The sequence below is a fragment of the Pelobates fuscus genome, chromosome 4 (assembly GCF_036172605.1).
Source record: "Pelobates fuscus isolate aPelFus1 chromosome 4, aPelFus1.pri, whole genome shotgun sequence".
NCBI classification, from domain to species: domain Eukaryota; kingdom Metazoa; phylum Chordata; class Amphibia; order Anura; family Pelobatidae; genus Pelobates; species Pelobates fuscus.
This window is the reverse complement of record NC_086320.1, coordinates 222,630,236-222,648,213: the sequence shown is the minus strand read 5'-3', so window position 1 is coordinate 222,648,213 and position 17,978 is coordinate 222,630,236. Positions and strand designations below refer to the sequence as shown.

At 43.2% G+C, this 17,978-nt stretch overlaps 1 protein-coding gene across 1 annotated transcript; it reads right to left on the bottom strand.

Annotated features, from left to right (window-relative positions):
* Window positions 1-1,889: 1,889 nt before the first annotated feature.
* On the bottom strand, window positions 1,890-13,868 carry LOC134607977 (telethonin-like). The gene is made up of 2 exons (XM_063450591.1): window positions 13,610-13,868; window positions 1,890-2,573 (listed from the first exon to the last, which is right to left on the bottom strand). The coding sequence occupies exons 1-2, from the start codon at window positions 13,741-13,743 to the stop codon at window positions 2,192-2,194; spliced, it is 516 nt and encodes a 171-aa protein (XP_063306661.1). The 5' UTR covers window positions 13,744-13,868; the 3' UTR covers window positions 1,890-2,191.
* Window positions 13,869-17,978: the final 4,110 nt, after the last annotated feature.

Here is a 17,978-nt window from a genome sequence, read left to right as displayed (position 1 = left end):
CCAACATGTTTTCACTTCTATGCAGACTCTTCCAGGGTTTTGCTGTTCTGTGCCCATTAATAAGCTTAAAGGACCACTATAGGCACCCAGACCACTTCAGCTTAATGAAGTAGTCTGGGTGCCAGGTCCATCTAGGATTAACCCTGCCTGCTGTAACTGAAACTGCTATGTTTACATTAGGATTAATCCAGCCTTTATTGGCGGTCTCATTGACACTTGGGGATTTTTTTGGCCTAGATTAGGTGTTTTTAATAAAACTTACAAAAACGGCACCAAAGTAGCTGTTTAGTAGATAGGGAGTGAGCTGTATTTTCATGTTTTACTGTATGTATTGGTCCCCAGCAGCACCCCATTTACAGGGACACTATAGTCACCAGTGCAACTACATGTATTCCTGACCCTATAGTGTTAACACGACCATCTAGCCCCCCTGGGCCCCTCATGCCTCCATAAATATAGTAATAATCTTACTGTATTCAAGCCAGAAGCTGTAAATCTGCATGCTGTTAGACTCAGGAAAAACAAGCAGTCTGCTGACATGTGATAGCCTGATCCAATCACAGTGTTTCCCCATAGGATTGGCTGAGACTGACAAGGAGGCAGATCAGGGGCAGAGCCAGCATGATTCAAACACAGCCCTGGCCAATCAGCATCTCTTCATAGAGATGAATTGAATCAATGAATCTCTATGAGTAAAGTTCAGTGTCTGCATGCAGTGGGAGGAGATAATGAATCACAGGATGCTCGTGCACAGCAGATCTGAGTGCATGGAGGCATGTTATGCCTCCATCAACTCAGAAGTCCCTCTGGTTCACTCTGAGTGACTGCAACTGGAGGTGTTCCTAGCTTTCAATGTAAACACTGTATTTCCTCAGAAAATACAGTGTTTACATGAGAGAGGCTGCAGGGAGCTATAGTTCTCACCTAAACAACCTCATTAAGCTGAAGTTGTTCAGGTGACTATAGTGTCCCTTTAAGCATGTTCTGGTGAGTGCAACTAACCTCCTATTTTTTCATATAAGTATAGAGAGCGACGCCATCATAAACTGTCACTTTTTTCAAAGAACTCAACTCCACTTTTCAGTTGGCAGACGGGGGAAGATAGACATACTAACCTGAGTTTCTCTCTCGTTGGCACCGTCATGTTCCTCCTTGGCTCCATGTTGAGCTCCTAGTGGCTTCATCTGACAGGTGCCTGCATCCATGATGTACTTTTGTAAACACACAGAAGTACAAAATGTAGGACTGCAGACCCCTTTATATATACCGTGTACCCCTAAAATAAGACCTGGTCTTATATAAATGTTTCCCCCTAAAAACACACTAGGGCTTATTTTCAGAGGCTGTGTTATTTTGGGGAAAAACTATTTCAAGCATGCGCTAGAAAGCAGGTCTATGTTCGGGGGAATTACCCCGAAAAAAGAACAGTTCGATAGTGCATGGAATCCCGCAAATCTATTTTTGGTAGAACATCTCCGAACATAGATTAGTTTACTTGCGAATGGAATCATGCGAATCTGTGCTCGGAAAAACTTACCCGAACATAGATTAGCAAACTAGCGACTGGGGCTTATTTTCAGGGTAGGGCTTATATTACGAGCATCCCCTAAAATTAAGCTAGGGCTTATTTTCGGGGGGTGTCTTATTTTCAGGGAAACAATCTTTTTGCACTTTAAATTAAATGCCTGTTCTATTTAGCCAATAATAGTAATTGAAGAGTGGCTAAAGCTGTAAAAATGAGCACATCACATTAGGCAAAGTAGTTCCTACCTTTTCTTATGTATATCTTTTAGGTGTGTTGTAGTATTTATGAGGATTTTTTAAAATTTATTTTTATAAAGATTCTATCATTATGTTGTTTTTATAAAATAAAAAAAAATAAAAAACTTGAAAGTGGCAGTGCCACTTTAATGGTAAACTTGCCGTAAGTTCCTGCCAAACTACTCTCTCAAAGAACACAGCCTGAAGAAGTAATAGGCACAGTAGGAAAGCGTCTATACCACTGTGTGCAAGTTATTGTGCGGGTCATGCAGACCTTCCGATGTGTCGTTGAAATCCTCTGGTGTGTCTGAAAGTGCTTAGGGAAAACATTGTTTATTTTGTATAATGGCATATAACACAGGTATACTAAAAGGGCCCAATGATGCTTTTGAGTAGCTAGTCTACTAGCTCACGCAGTTTAGTAACTGCATTAATGCCCAGTAGTGTCATGTAAATTTGGTGGTGGAGATATTAAACTCGAGAATCTTACAGGGAGCTTATTTGGTTGAATAACCTGAGGCAAATTGCTAACAAGCCCTGTGACTTCTCTTTTTGCAGCACAGGGCCCATTCAGATGAGTCATTTGTATCCAGGATGGAGTTTCTTCTGGGGGTTGTGTTTTGATTCTGTTTTTTGGCGTGAACAGAGGAACGGGGAGCACAGTCAAATAAGGCAGATGGTAATTTCGCATTTCCCCCCCAAATCTGCCTATTGTGATGGTTTGAAGAGAAGATCGTTGTATTATGAAAATGGTTTGCTCTTTCTTTTCATATCCTTGTTGGAGCACAGAGTCACTTTCAGATAATGTCACCCTGCCAAGAAACAACAACAAAAAACACATTACATTTCCCATTGTCACCTGAGCCCTGTACTTTGTTCATATTTCTTACTTGATGTTGCTATGTCTCAATCTGATATTTAAATGTTTTAATACTGATTAGACATGTGCCGAATGCATTACCTTTTCATTTTGTTTAATTTGTTTAATAGACTCTGTGCTGCAGGGGAATTAAACCCCACAGCATGGAGAAAATAACACTGTGCATGCGCAAAAAAAACCCAAAAACAAGGAGGGTGCCGGCAGCGCTACTAGCTCCCTCCTTGTAATAATATTAATTGCTACCCCCCCCCATTAAAACCTATGGGGGTCACTATGACCCCCATATTAATAAAAAGGAGGTTAAATCCTCCCTCATGCCCCCACTCTAGTAGGGGCATGTCGCCTAAACAAATATAAAAGTACTAGTGATGCTGCCCAGTCGCTAGTGCAATAAGGGGGGGACCTGGCACGGTTGGGAAACAGAATATAACTAAAATGGGGGGGCACAGTGCCCCCCGTGACCCGCAGGTGGGGGCTATTAATATTAAGGTGGGGACCCTAATTAATTAAAGGGGGATCTAATGCCCCCCCTGGTCCCTACCCATGAGTGGCGGATGGGGACCCTAAATAAATAAATAATGGGGGGAACCTAATGTCCCCACCCATGACTGGCAGGTAGGGACCACAAATAATAAAGTGCCTAGGGGTCCCCAAGCCTAGTCACTCCCCCCCAATAAAAATACCCTACCTACCCCCTCACCCTAATTATAGCGAGGGAGGTGCCAATAAACTAACCATGTAAAATACAATTTCATACTTACCATTAGGTGTCTTCTTTCTTCCTTTCTTTTCTTTCTTTCTTCAGCCCCAAAAAAGACCAAATAAAAATTAATAATACCCGTCGCAACTGTTAAAGTAAAATAAGACCTGGAAAATCCAGACTCTAAAAAAATAATCCTTCTTCACCCAGCGAGGGCACGGCGCAGAGTGAGCTCCGCAGGGCAGGAAATGGCTTATAAAGCCTTCCCATGCCCTGCAATTAGGCTCAGAGCACTCTGATTGGTGGGTGTAAGCCAACCAATCAGATTACTCTGACAGGTAAAGAAGACACTGACAGGTAAGTTTCTGCATTTACCTGTCACAGCACTCTGATTGGTTGGATTGAAATCCAACCAATCAGAGTGCATTTTACACGGCGTGGGAAAGTTCTTTTGAATTTTCCAATGCTGTGTAATTTGACTCATAACCCTCTGATTGGTTGCTTTAAAAAAAGAATGGGTAGGTGCCAGGGGGGACATTAGGTCCCCTTTTAATTAATTAGGGTCCCCACCCGCTGCTCATGGGTGGGGACCTGTGGGGGACATTAGGTCCCCCCATTATTTATTTAATCAGGGTCCCCACCTGCCTGTCATGGGTGGGGACCTGGGGGGGACATTAGGTCCCCCCCATTATTTATTTATTTATTTAGGGTTACAACCCACTGCTCATGGGCAGGGACCATGGGGGATATTGGGTCCCTCCTTTAATTAATTAGGATCCCCACCCGCTGCTCATGGGTGGGGACCTGGGGGGGACATATGTCCCCCCAATTATTTATTTAATTAGGGTCCCCACCCGCCTGTCATTAGGTGCCCCCCATTATTTATTTATTTAGGGTCCCCACCCACCGCTCATGGGTGGGGACCTGGGGGGGACATTAGGTCCCCCCATTATTTATTTAGGGTCCCCACCCACCACTCATGGGTGGGGACATTAGGTCCCCCCATTATTTATTTAGGGTCCCCACCCGCCGCTCAGGGGTGGGGACCAGCGGGGACATTAGTTTATATTAATAGCCCCCACAAGTAACCCGCAGGCACGGGGGGGGATTATGTCCCCTCTATTTTAGTTATTTGTCCCCTCCATTGGGGAATGGGGGGGACCTGTGCTGCGGGTAGGGGCATGCGGGAGTATTTAACCTCCCTTTCATCAATATGGGGGTCATAGCCACTGGCTGCTCACTGTCATTTAAAACTGGATATAAATGTATCTTGTATAGAAGTGTAAAGAGCATGGTAAGAGTACATGTAAAAAGTAGCTATTTAGATCAAAATAGCTACTGTTTCATATTGCAACATTGTTATAGTTTTTGCTATAAATTTTGGTTACACGTACTCTTACCGTAGCTCTCTTTCACTTCTATATAAGATACTCATAAGATACTCATTTTTATATACAGTTTTAAATGACAGCAAGCAGCCACTGGCTGCTCGCTGTTTAGGCGACATGCCTCTACTACACGAGGGGACCTGGCACAGGCAGGGGATTTAACCTCCCTTTTCTTCATAGTGACGCCCATACTGATTTATATTTAGTTATAAATGACAGTTTAGGTGACATGCCACTGCTGGAGGATTTGATCATAGTGACACTCATAGGTTTTAATGCAGGGAGGGGGCAGAAATGGTTTCACAAGGAGGGAGCTGGCAGCGCTGCCGGCTCTCTCCTTGTTTTTTAGGGGGAGCACGGGCAGTGCTGTTTTCGTCCTAATGGACGAAAACTAATTCTTTTTTTAACGAGTTTCGTTCAAAAACGAATGGTTTGCAGACAAAATTCGGGAATGCCGAATGAAATTCTTATTTAGTACGAAATCATTCATACGAAACGAATATTTCACTGGTGCACATGTCTAATACTGATATGCAATAGAACTTGCATACAGATCTTATGCATTATTTTCTAAATAGAAACAAAAACAAAGAATATAACGGACAAAGCTTAGAGAAACTCAGTAGCTTTCCCAGCTTGCCCTTCGATAAATTCCCACTCATGTTAAAAAAAAAAAGTTTTTGCTCACTTGTGCCATTACAGATAGAACATATTCCGAAGCATATCAGACTGATCCCACCCATAAGGGCAATCCAGAACCGAAATGCCGGCAAGTTCATTCTGCACAAAAGACACAGCAACCCCTGACGATCGTTTCGGCCTTCTTTGGGCCTCGTCATTGAGGTGTAGCTGATAACTCTGTAGGCACAGTGAGCATGGGGTCCACATCTGGTTTACCCTTTTAACTTGGGGAGAGACCAATTCCCGCTCAGCTCAGAGAGAACCTGTCGGTATTTCGCTTCTGGACTGCCCTAATGGTTGGTTTTACTGTGATATACCCTGGAACTGGTTCTCTCTCTAATGGCACAAGTGAGAAAAAAATACTTTGAGACCTAAGTGGGGATTTACCAATGGGCAAGCTAGTTTTCCTCGAAGCTTTTGTCCGTTCTCAGAGTTCTCACATTCTCTGTTTTTGTTGCAATGCATTATTTTGGCTCTCCCCAAGTTCAAATGGGTAATCCAAAAGTGGGCCCTGTGCTCACTGTGCCTAGAGGGATATCCGCTACACCGTAGCGGAACGTCCATGGTCGCAGCTGCGGCCGGGCCTGTTACTCCAGGGGTCTGGCCGCCTTGTGCACCCCTGTGACCGTGGTGCCGAACTGGTTAGGTGTTGCGGCTCCAGCCCATGTAGTAGAGCCACTGGGACCATGTGTTCCCAGCCTGCGCGGGAGGAAGAGAAGGAGAGGAGGGAGTCAGAGTGTGAACTCTGACTCCCATCAGCCTGAGCCACTGGACCCAAGAGAAGTCACCCTCCTGCATCTAAAAGGTAGGAAACAGGATGGTGACTAAATCATTGTGCATGTGTGACTGTTTGTGTGCATGTGTGTGTGTGTGAGTGTCTGTATGTATGTGTGTGTGTCTCTGTATGTGTATGTGTCTCTGTGTCTCTGTGTGTGTGTCTGTAAGAATGCGTGTGTGTGTCTCTGAATGTATGTGTGTCTCTATGTGTGTATGTGTCTGTATTTATGTGTGTGTCTGTTTTATGTGTTTGTCTCTCTGTGTGTGTGTGTGTGTGTGTGTGTGTGTGCCCCTGTATTTATGTGTGTCTGTTTATGTATGTGTGTGTGTCTCTGTATTTATATGTGTGTCTGTGTGTGTTTGTGTCACTGTAAGTGTGTATGTGTGTCTGTATGTGTGTCACTGTTTGTATCTGTAAAAGTGTCATTCTGTGTATTTTTTTTTTTTTTTTTTTTTTTAAATTCTTTATTTTGACGTGCATGAGGGTAACAAGCATTCTCGCTATGCCACAACAGCACTTGCGAGTGAAAGGTAAACAATGAAGTTAACAATATAGGCACATTGATATGTCAGTGCACATTTTTTTGTTTTTATAGAAAGACATAGGAGTAAGTTAGTTTATCATAACGAGTATATTGAGAAAAATTCTATAGGTCAGCATCACATCAGCCTGTTCTCATTTTTCGCTACATTCCGACCTCGGCTTGATAGGTCGCATACTTTGAACATTATACCCGCTCCGTCAACTATGTGTATCATCTGGGTGATTAAAGTAGGACTAACATTGTCCCCAAGAAACTACCTGATATGGCATACATTCTGTCTAGCAATGTACAGTTAGTCACGTATAGGGTACGGCTAAACAGTAGACAGGTCTAAGAAACAAACATAACTAGAACATTGATATCCAGCTGCATAAACCTATTACTGTCCTGCAATTAGTCTAGCTTATGGGAGGCTATATTGGCTGTGGCTTTGAGGAGCCAACATGAACTATGTACATTTTAGCTGATATTTAACTTATTAAAGAGGAGTGTCACATGAACCCCAAACCATGGGTTAGCAAAAAAAAACAAAAACAAAAAACAAACAAAAATAAAGTACTTAGTGGGTGATGCCCCTTTGGAGCCTGGGTAGTCCTGCTTCGCCTCATGTTGTGACCACCGCATTGGTATCCAAGCGAGCCCTCTGAGGGACAAACGGGGCAACCCTAGAGGGGTCCCAAATGTGCGCGGTGGCGGTATAGCTCGAGCCAGATTGGGCTAGCGCATCTCGTGGGAGGCCGATGGTTTCCAGCATGGCCGCTGCTTCCTTAATGTCTCTGACCGCGTGCACGGAGTCTCCTTTCAGGATGTGGAGTAGCCGCTGTGGTCTCCAGCGATATGGGATAGCATGGGTGCGCAGCAGTGAGGTAAGTGGCTGGAGAGTCTTCCTCCATTTCAGAGTGTCCCCAGATAAATCTGAATAAAACGTGAGCGCCATGTTTTCAAAGGAGAGTGGCGAATTCCCTTTAGTTGCTGCCTGTACCGCTGCTTTCTCCCTGCCGTTGCTGAATCTGACCACCAGATCCCTGGATGCGGTCTCGGGGGCTTTTTTAGGCTTTGGTATGCGAAATATCCCGTCAGTCATAACGCTTTTTGCCTGCTTGGGCGTAAGTAGCGACCCCAGCAGCCTTCTCACCAGGTGCGGGAGTTCTGCGTCTGGGATAGCCTCTGGGACCCCACGTATCTTGAGGTTGTTTCGGCGCCTGCCGTCTTCCATCACAGCCAATCGTTGTTCCAAAGTGGCTTGTTGTGCCTGGAGAGTCTGGACTGCACCAGAGAGAGAGGTGATTGTCTGGGTATGTTCAGCTGCTGTCGTCTCCACCGTCCCCAAGCGGCCTACCAGGCCCGTTAGGTCTGCTCTGAGTGAGGCCATGTCGGCTTGCAGGGTGAGCTGGAGGCTGTGTAGTAGCTCCTTCAGGGTGGCATTTGTCACCGGAGCTGAATCAGTGATCTTTGGAGCTGTCTGGGGCCGCGGTGGGAGAGGGGCCACGGCGGATCCCATCCCCAGTAGTGAGTCCTCTGAGGAGTCTGAGTACTCATCCATCTCGGCAGCCATCTTGGGCCTGCCTGGACCGTGGGCCTGCCGGAGTAGATCTCCTATATTCATGCCCGCTTTGGGCTTATCGGGCTTTTGCTTCTTCAGCTTGCGGCCCATGACCACTGTTAGCACCCGTGGTCCGTTTTGCCAGCGGAGGTAAGGGGTTAGATATTGCTAAAATGCGGCGGTAATTGTCGGAGCTCATCCGACATGCGTCCGGCTCGATCAGTAGCTTGGCTCCGCCCCCCCTCATTCTGTGTATTTTAATGTTTGTCCTTAAGTGTTTGTGTATATGTCTGTATGTGTGTCTGTGTATCCGGATGTGTGTGAGTATGTGTCCATATATCTGCATGTGTGTCTGTGTGTATATATATATATATATATATATATGTATCTGTGTGTTAGTTTGTGTGTCTGCATTTGCGTGTGTGTATGTGTGTCCGTGTATGTATCTGTATGTGTTATATGGTGTGTATCTGCATGTATGTCAGTGTGTGTTAATATGAATGAGACACATAGAGGGGCGTGAGTGTGACACATGGATGGGCTGGGGGAGGGGAGAAATAACGTATTGGGGGGGCCAAGGGCAATTTTCGCACCAGGGCCCCATGGTTTCTAGCTACGCCTCTGCAGCTACACCTTGCTGATGAGGCCTGAAGAAGGCTGAAAAGATTGTCTGGGATTTGCTGTATCTCTAGCGCAGAGAGAATTTGCCAGCATTTTGGTTCTGGGCTGCCCTTTAGGGTGAGTTTAGTCTGATGTGTCCTGGAACTGGTCCTCTCTGTAATGGCACAAGTTAGCAAAAACTATTTTGAGACCTTGTAAAGTGAATGATGGAACCAGCGCTTATAAATGTATAGGAAAATGAGAATGAAAAATAAATATATCTTGTATTAATAGCTGCTAAACATTCAAATATCCCTTTCAATATAACATGTACAGAACCAATTAAGAATGTAGCGCTTATGTACAAGAAAATAAATCACCTTTTCAAACTTTTAGGAGCAGAGTTTCAGCAGGAAAATATCTATAAGAAATAATCACATAATCACAAATAATCACATATAAGTGTGATCTATACTATATGTGATTATTCCTTATAGATATTTTCCTGCTGAAACTCTGCTCCTAAAAGTTTTAAAAGGTGATTTATTTTCTTATACATAAGCGCTACATTCTTAATTGGTTTTGTACATATTTTGAGACCTGAGCGGGGATTTAATGAAGGGAAAGCTACTGAGTTCCTCTAAACTTTTGTTCATTCTCAGAGTTTTCATATTCTTTGGTTTTGTTACAATTATTTTCTAAATATCAACTTTTATTGCACTAAACTATACATACATGTCAACAGCATCTGTAATTATCCAGCCAATTAGACAATTAATATTCATTATAGCTGCACCATCCCTTCTCAGAAAATATAAATGTCTTCATAGCAGAAGGCAAATGTTAAGTAACCCGCTGTTTACGTTATTACTAATATTGCATCAGTTGCCTAATCTAAATATAACATGCTGAAAACATCAACTACAGAGAAGCTTGGTGCTAAGGCTACATCAGGACAGAAAATGTCAAACAATTTAAATGCTATGATATTACTGCAGTGGTTGAGCCTTTCTGCTCGGCACTCAAGATAGCTGATGAAAACAAGGTCATATTGTGTAGGTCACCACTCTACTAATTCCTTTTGACATTCCAACTATTTTTGAAACTATAGACCATCTGCTTTATCTTCATACCTTTCAGAACCATGGCACTGTTATTTTCGGATTTTAATCTTGAAGGAAAAAAGGGGTAACAATAATCCAATGTCTTTAATTAATTTTATAGATACTGCATTATAACAAAAATGCAGAAGTAAAATAAATAAATATATAGTTAAATATACTTGAAAACAAAAGAAATCTCAATGAATCCTTTCTGGTCACACATTTTTATAAATAAAAAAATGTTTATCCTCCAAGAGAATACTGCACAGCTTCAGGCAGACCTCACCAGGAAGAGGCTCCTTCTGTTGGATCTGGTCTGTTCCCATAAACACCTGTACATCGAGGTTTATCCTCTACCCTTAACATGAGAAGTGTGGAATACTCCTTTTACAATGTCCATTTTTTTTATTTAATGGTGCAACCACTAATCCGGTGTTCTATCCTATCGAATTCCCCTACCCTCGTCACTTCCGGTAAGGGGAATCAGCTGGATCCTGTGCTGCACATGCGTGCTAGCACTCCTGCTACTCCTCCACAGCAAGGTCCTGGAAGGTAAGTAAAACTAGTTTTACACTTTCATTATAGTTGGTGCATTCACTAAGCTTAGGCACACGGGACATTTAGGGTTAAGTGAGGGTTCAAATTAGTGTTATGTAAGTGCTTCTAACCTCTCTCACACTCTATTCTTACCCTAACCCTTGGAGTAAGGGTTAAAATAATGTGTGAGAAATCACAATTTATAGATGTTTCCCTAATGTGAAATATCTCTAAATATGAACAAGTCCCTAATCCTAACCCTAATTTGAACCCTAACATTAACCCTAAATGTCCCGTGTGCCTAAGCTTAGTGAATGCACTAACTATAATGAAAGTTTAAAATAGTTTTACTTACCTTCCAGGACCTGGCTGTGGAGGAGTAGCAGGAGTGCTAGCACGCATGTGCAACACATGATCCAGCTGATTCCCCTCACCGGAAGTGACGAGGGTAGGGGATTTTCACGGGTAGGGAAATTTGATATAACACCGGCTGCAGAAATATGTAATTTTGGCTTTTTTTATTTATTTTATTTTATATTTTTAACTTTACTCTATATTTCACTCCTACTTTTAGTCAATCAGTAAGTCCTGCCACCATCCTCCTAAAACTAGAATATTTGTAACTTAAAGAAACTCCAACAATAAAAAACAATATTCATTTTTAACGTTTTGAATGTTCATTAATCCCCCTAAATGCCAGATCCCTTCCCTGAACCTATCAATACATTTTGCTTATCTTTTTCTCCAGTCTCCCTTCCTCTCTGAACAAAAAAAGCATATGTGCAGCAATTTCCACATGTGCCTATTGTTGCAATGCACACATCTCTGGTGTGAACTGAGTCGGTCCAGTCATTGCTGCAGGTTAGGAGCAAGCATCTTCCCTGATGTCATGAGTATCCCCGTGACCTTTTTCCGCACACCGGTTAGGATGCCCTCCTCCAATGTGGCACGGCAGGTGGGCTGAGTCATGGTGGAACACGCCTTCTATAAACGCACCCTGGAGCACGCACCATTTAAAATAGACTGGGCTGTACCAGTGTAGGAAGTGTATCTGAGACGCAGGGATGACGTGGAGCAGGCATGCCTCTTCTTCATTATTTAACAGCCAGTCTCTCCGACCTCTTCGCTCACTTGAACTGTGTTCACATCCGTGTTGTTATCCTGCTTTATTATCTCCTGTAGTTTGACCCATTTTGATTAACAATTCCCGAACTTGGGCCGCCTGTCCTGTCCTTTGCCTTTCCAGACCACATCTTTGCTTGATCCCTATCTGTACCTCGCTATTAGTGTTCTGTCCCAGCTGCATTTTCGGGCTCCTTCCACGAAACCTTATGTGACGAAATGCCTTTTGTCACTGGGTTTATTGGTGACAAGCTGCCCTTTACCCCCGGCTGTTGGAGGAGCCTGATTGCCAGCCTCTTACCTGTTGACTATGGTCCCTGGGAGATTTGGCCTTTCAGGTGCAACATTTGGGCATATTGGATTTATATGGTGCTGCTGCTGGCCCCTTAAAAACCATCCGTGGACATATTATGACTTTTAGGAACAATGGCCCTTTAAGACTGTGTAGCAGATTGCATTCAGGCTGTCTTCAATATTATGTATGCTATTATGTGTTAGGTAAATTGTAAATGTGTAGGTTCTATGTGGTAAATGTAACAGTATGTATTTTTACGTCTTTTATTGTCCTTTGTCTGCCATGTGGCTAATGGAGTTTTGCCTCTGTCCTTGGAGATAATTGGATTACTTCCCAATTATCTCCAGGATAGAGACTCTGTGGAACTTGTTTTGGGAAGAAAAGCCATGCTTCATTTGGTAACAAAGGACTTTCCCTTAACTTTTAAACCACTGGTCGGATTCGTGTCATTTTTTAATATGTGGTTCCCCTGAATGGATTGATTGTGAATATGTAATTTTTATGAAGATTGGATGTACGGTTTTAAAGTTATAGCACATGTATAAAAACTGTAGTTTTCCTGGCTGTAATAATTATGTTAACTGGTTATCTGAGGGGAGGGAGCCTGTGGGTTGCAACCGTTATGCTATTGGCTATTTTACCCCTCCCCTGTGGGCGGTCTTATATGTGTAAGATGGAAATAAAAGCAGACTGGGTGTGTTAGCACCTCAGATCATCTTGTACCTTCATGAAGTTTCGGCTCATGTTTGGGGGATTGGAGAACTACACTCTGGGGATTGCTATAATCACTATACTCCCCAGGGTATAATCGCTGAGCTCTGCTAAGAGCTTGTTCCTGCTCTCTGGAATTCGGAGAGAGGTCCACCTACTGGAAGCTGGACCCTGTTCTTGGGTCCAGAGTGGGTGGAGTAGGCGAGACCCAAACCAAGCTGCGGCGGTTCGTGGGGTCTGCAGTGGTTATGGTGTCAGGCAGAGTGCTTGGAGACCTCGGAAAGCACTAGGAGCATCCGTCAGCGGAGGGTACCCGGTCGGGGTGCCAGCGGTTCCGTTACACCTTATACCTGTCTTATTACGTGATATATACGGATTGCATTTATTGGTACATACTTTTTTTTACTTTATGTTTTGATTTGGTTTGAGAATTATATTCCTACTGTTTAATACAAAAACACATTTATATTGCCTCTAAAGTAGTAGTGGTCTGATAATAAATAGTAAATAAAAAAAAAACACCTATCAAAGGTGAATTCAGTAATTCTTTATCCAGTATATATATAGCTTACAGCATGATATATTTATCAAATAACTATATTATATTTTATGACATTAAATGACCGTTTACTAAGGAGATCCCATAAAAAAAAAGTATAAACTCATACACAAAGGTGAGTGATGACACCACCTGTGTAATCATATACTGTGTCCATGCAGAAAGCTGTGTTTTCAAAACATATAACATTGCATTTGGAGTCTTTACTAAATATATATTATGAGTTGAAGGCAAAACTTCAGTGAATCATAGTAGCTAAGATGCTATGTACTGAATTACAAACTCAACTGTAAATAAATTGAATTAATTCCTAAATGGAAGCGCATGCTACAACATACAATCTAAACTTTTATGTGCAGAGTATAAGAAATTCTATTGACAAGGTTAAGTACAGTTCTGTTGTGTACCTTTCCTCTGGTCTGATATCCATAGTGAGGTCGTCCCAGAACAAACTGCAGGATTCCCTTTTGGATACATCTTCTTCTTTTACATTACAGCTGAGGACAGTAAAGTTGACAGTTGACTTGACTTCCAGGTCCATGGCCAATTGTGAAATCAGCAGCTCTTGAAAAGCATATATATTACACTAGATGGAGAAATGTACAATTTGCGCTATCACTTATGAATTGACAAACAATTTCTCATGGCAGTTTAGATTACATCTACTTAAATAACATGGCACATCTATTTCTGTTCTCCTGGGTCACATTTTATGCGTGATCATGATGACTGAAATGTCTGGCCAAGTTCAGTGTCGTACAGTGTTACGTATTCATATTCCTAATTGACTGAACATAGTCACCTTGTCCTTATTTTTAGAACATTTATAATATTACTTATTAGGTGAATTCACTATTGGGATACAGTTGCTGATAACATTCCAATTCCTAGAGGAAATGTAGGAGTATTATTTGATTACTTGCACAAAAAACTAGATCAATGTTTAAGAGCACTCCAAGTGGTCACACTCACCTACATAGCTCCATATATTTATTTAAAACAGACCTTATCATAAAGTTTTTGTTATATACAATATTTATATAAAAAAGGGATTAATTCAAGGGTAGACCGTTTTTTTTCTAGGCCAAGTTCTCCATAAAGCCCGATCTTTCTTCACTGCTGTCATTCCCCCTCGCTGCAGGCAGAGGCTTGTTCCAGAAGAATTTGCTGAGAAAAGGCCTTGGGTGGCACAGAATGGAAGAATTTTCTGCCGTTGGTCATCTGTCACCAGCATAAACGTGCTGATGAACGATGCCTAATATGCACAGATTTAACATTAGCCAGCACCAGGCTTGTCCCAGACTGGCTAATGATACTGCTGGAGGTGGAGTTACACTTCTGGCAGAAAACACTCTATATGCACAGTGTTTCCAACTAAAACGCTGCACACACAAGCTCCAAGCACTATGTCCACTTCAAATCAGTGGTCATAGTGCATGGAGTAACCTTTTAAATGAGTGTGAGCAAGGACTATAAATTGTGTGAAAATTGCCTTTTTTTTACAGTCAATTTAGTGGAACAAAATACACCATCACCTTGTTTATGGTGTGTTGCTAGTAAATTGTCCTTGTAAAGCCACCTAAAATTAATCTTCTACCACAAAGGGCAATGGTAAAATTCTGTTTTATAATATAAAATGATGTTAAAGGTTATTATATTGGAAAATAACGCCACCATGGCGTTTTTGTCTACATTAGCTATGTTGAATGGCTTATGAATATCTCTAGATTCCCAGGATTATTTTCCTCGAATCTTTTCTTTATCTACATCTTAAATTAACGTAGGTTTGCCACCTTTCTTGGGGAAACAACACCAGACACATGTACTGTGCTTCTCAGCTCCATAATCATAGCGGAAGAGGCGGGGTAATAACTTTATTCACACTATTGACATTAACTCTATCGAGAGCACCCCAGCACAACAAACCCACTTGCTCTCACATGTGATATTTTGTAACATACAGTGCTTTGCAAAAGTATTTACCCCTTGACTTTTTACCTTTTTTGCTACATTACAGTCTTCAGTTCAATGTTTTTTTAATCTGAATTTTATGTGATGGAACAGAAAACAATAGTCTAAGTTGGTGAAGTGAAATGAGAAAAATATATACCTAAAACTATTTTTTAGAAATAGAAAACATAAAATTGGCATGTGCGTATGCATTCACCCCCTTTGCTATGAAGCCCATAAAAAGCTCTGGTGCAACCAGTTACCTTCAGAAGTCACAGAATTAGTGAAATTAGTGAAATGTCCACCTGTGTGCAATCTAAGTATCACATGATCTGTCATTACCTATATACACCTTTTTTGAAAGGCCCCAGAGGCTGCAACACCTAAGCAAGAGGCACCACTAACCAAACACTGCCACAAAGACCAAGGAACTCTCCAAACAAGTAAAGGACAATGTTGTTGAGAAGTACAAGTCAGGGTTAGGTTATAAAAAATATCCAAATCGTTGATGATCCCCAGGAGCACCATCAAATCTATCATAACCAAATGGAAAGAACACGACACAACAGCAAACCTGCCAAGAGACGGCCGCCCACCAAAACTCACGGACAGGGCAAGGAGGGCATTAGTCAGAGAGGCAGCACTGACACCTAAGGTAACCCTGGAGGAAGTGCAGAGTTCCACAGAAGAGACTGGAGTATCTGTACATAGGACGACAATAAGCCTTACACTCCATAGAGTTGGGCTTTATGGCAGAGTGGCCAGAAGAAAGACATTACTTTCAGCTAAAAAATAAATGACACGTTTTGAGTTTGCAAAAAGGCATGTGGGAGACTCCCAAAATGTATGGAGGAAGGTGCTCTGGTCTGATGAGACTAAAATTTAACTTTTCGTCCATCAAAGAAAACGCTATGTCTGGGGCAAATCCAACACATCACATCACGCAAAGAACACCATCCCCACAGTGAAATATGGTGGTGGCAGCATCATGCTGTGGGAATGTTTTTCAGCAGCCAGGACTGGGAAACTAGTCAGAGTTGAGGGAAAGATGGATGGTGCTAAATACAGGGATATTCTTGAGCAAAACCTGTACCACTCTGTGCAGGATTTGAGGCTAGGATGGTGGTTCACCTTCCAGCAGGACAATGACCCAAAATGTGGTGGAATCTCGGTAAAAAATAAATTTAGTAGGCCGAGATTACCACGTGGCATGTGTACGTGCATATGCTGACGTATCGATCAGTTGGTTGCACGAGGCAAGATACGATCAGTAGTGTACGGAGCATGTGCAAGAATACAGGATGTAGTATTCCCCTCCTCCATTGTGCTGGACAAGCCATGCGGTCAAGCAGGAAGTTAATTCTTATTTGTATTGATTGGTCAAGAGAATGTGCGGGTGGAGCTTAATATGGGAGGAGTTATGTGCCTATATAAGGAGCCTGCACTATTGTCCGGGGCTCAGAACTTGTTGTAATTTGGTGACGCTAGTCCCTCTGAGTCCCGATCGGTGATCCAATAAAGAATCTCTTCCTTCCTGAAGAAACCTGTGTCCATCTCTCTGTGCTTCGCTTCCGTCAGTTTCTCCGGTATCATTTGGTGCATTGGCCGGGAAGCTCATCGTTCAACGGTAGCTGAGAGGCAGAGGCGTGAGACGGTCTATCTTTGCCCACGTTCTCTACGGCTGCACCCCTGAACTTCTGCGTGGACCTCCCTTCGTCTCGGCGCCACTGGTCTGTTGTCCAGGAGATCATCGGCCTCTACGTAAGAAGTGCTGGGGTGTCCCCATCGATGAGTGTGAACTCAGGTTCAGGAACGAGGAGGTAAGACAACTGCTGTTTTAGACGGCAGACCCACTAGGGGTATACCGATTGTGCGGTAGGCCCATAAGGGGTTATTTGTGTATGGAATCTGCCCCCTCTGTCGGAGGGAAGGAGCGAAGGCGCACCGCTCAATCGAACGCTCTTTAGTCAGACCGTTTGATTTGGTTAGTCAGGCGGGGTCCTGTGTAAATAGCCCTAGCCGGACACCGGTGTCTTGTCTAGACTAGCGTTCTAGGGTGTATATTACGTTCGCTAGGTCGGAGGGACCGGGAGACTAAGCGGCGCCTGTGTAAATTCGGTTCGCTAGCTCTCAACCTATCTTGGCTAAGTGGGAAGGCGTGTAAATTTGGAACCCACTAGATTTTTGATAGTAATCGACTAAGAGGCGTCTGTGTAAATTCGGTCCTCTAGCTCGCTATATGTGGTGCTTGGGCAGTGTGGCTAACCAAAACGGGTGTATATAGTTTTAGGTAGTCCATTCAAGGTACTGGCCAATAGTTTAGTTGGGAATTGTAAATGTGATAAAGATTGTTTAGTAAAGTGTATATCTTGTTAGATAGCGCGAGCTCAGCCGTCTAGCGAGATTGTGTTGCGGTCACCGGCCCGCCGAGCCTCACGGTCGTGCCCGACCGGCACGACCGCTCCGACTACACGAGCTTACCTGCTCGTCGGCGAGCCGGGAACCGCGCACGTAGTTCTTCCGGGCATCGCGCCCAGATCCAAGATGGCGCCGACCGCGTGGTCGCGTCTATTGCTAGCCCCGCCCCCGAGAATTATACCAACGTGTGCGTGACGTCACGACGTCAACGCACACGCACGTTTTGGGGTCAGAGGTCGCCCTCTGACCAATCATAGCCTAGAGAGGGGTATTTAAACCCCTAGCTTTCCCCATTACTTTGCCATGTCGTGGTTTCAGTTTCCTGGTTTCCTGAAAGTGCTGATTCTGTGTTTCTGATTTCCTGGTATCCTGATCCTTGGCGTTTCCCTGGTTATTCTGATCTCTGGT

What these genes read in the sequence shown, in the direction of transcription:
- LOC134607977 (XM_063450591.1), bottom strand. Translation starts at nt 13,743, where the DNA reads ATGGACCTGGAAGTCAAGTCAACTGTCAACTTTACTGTCCTCAGCTGT. An exon ending in GATATCAGACCAGAGGAAAG is followed by an intron (nt 2,574 to 13,609) that starts GTACACAACAGA and finishes GTTTCTTGGCAG; the next exon opens with GGTGACATTATCTGAAAGTG.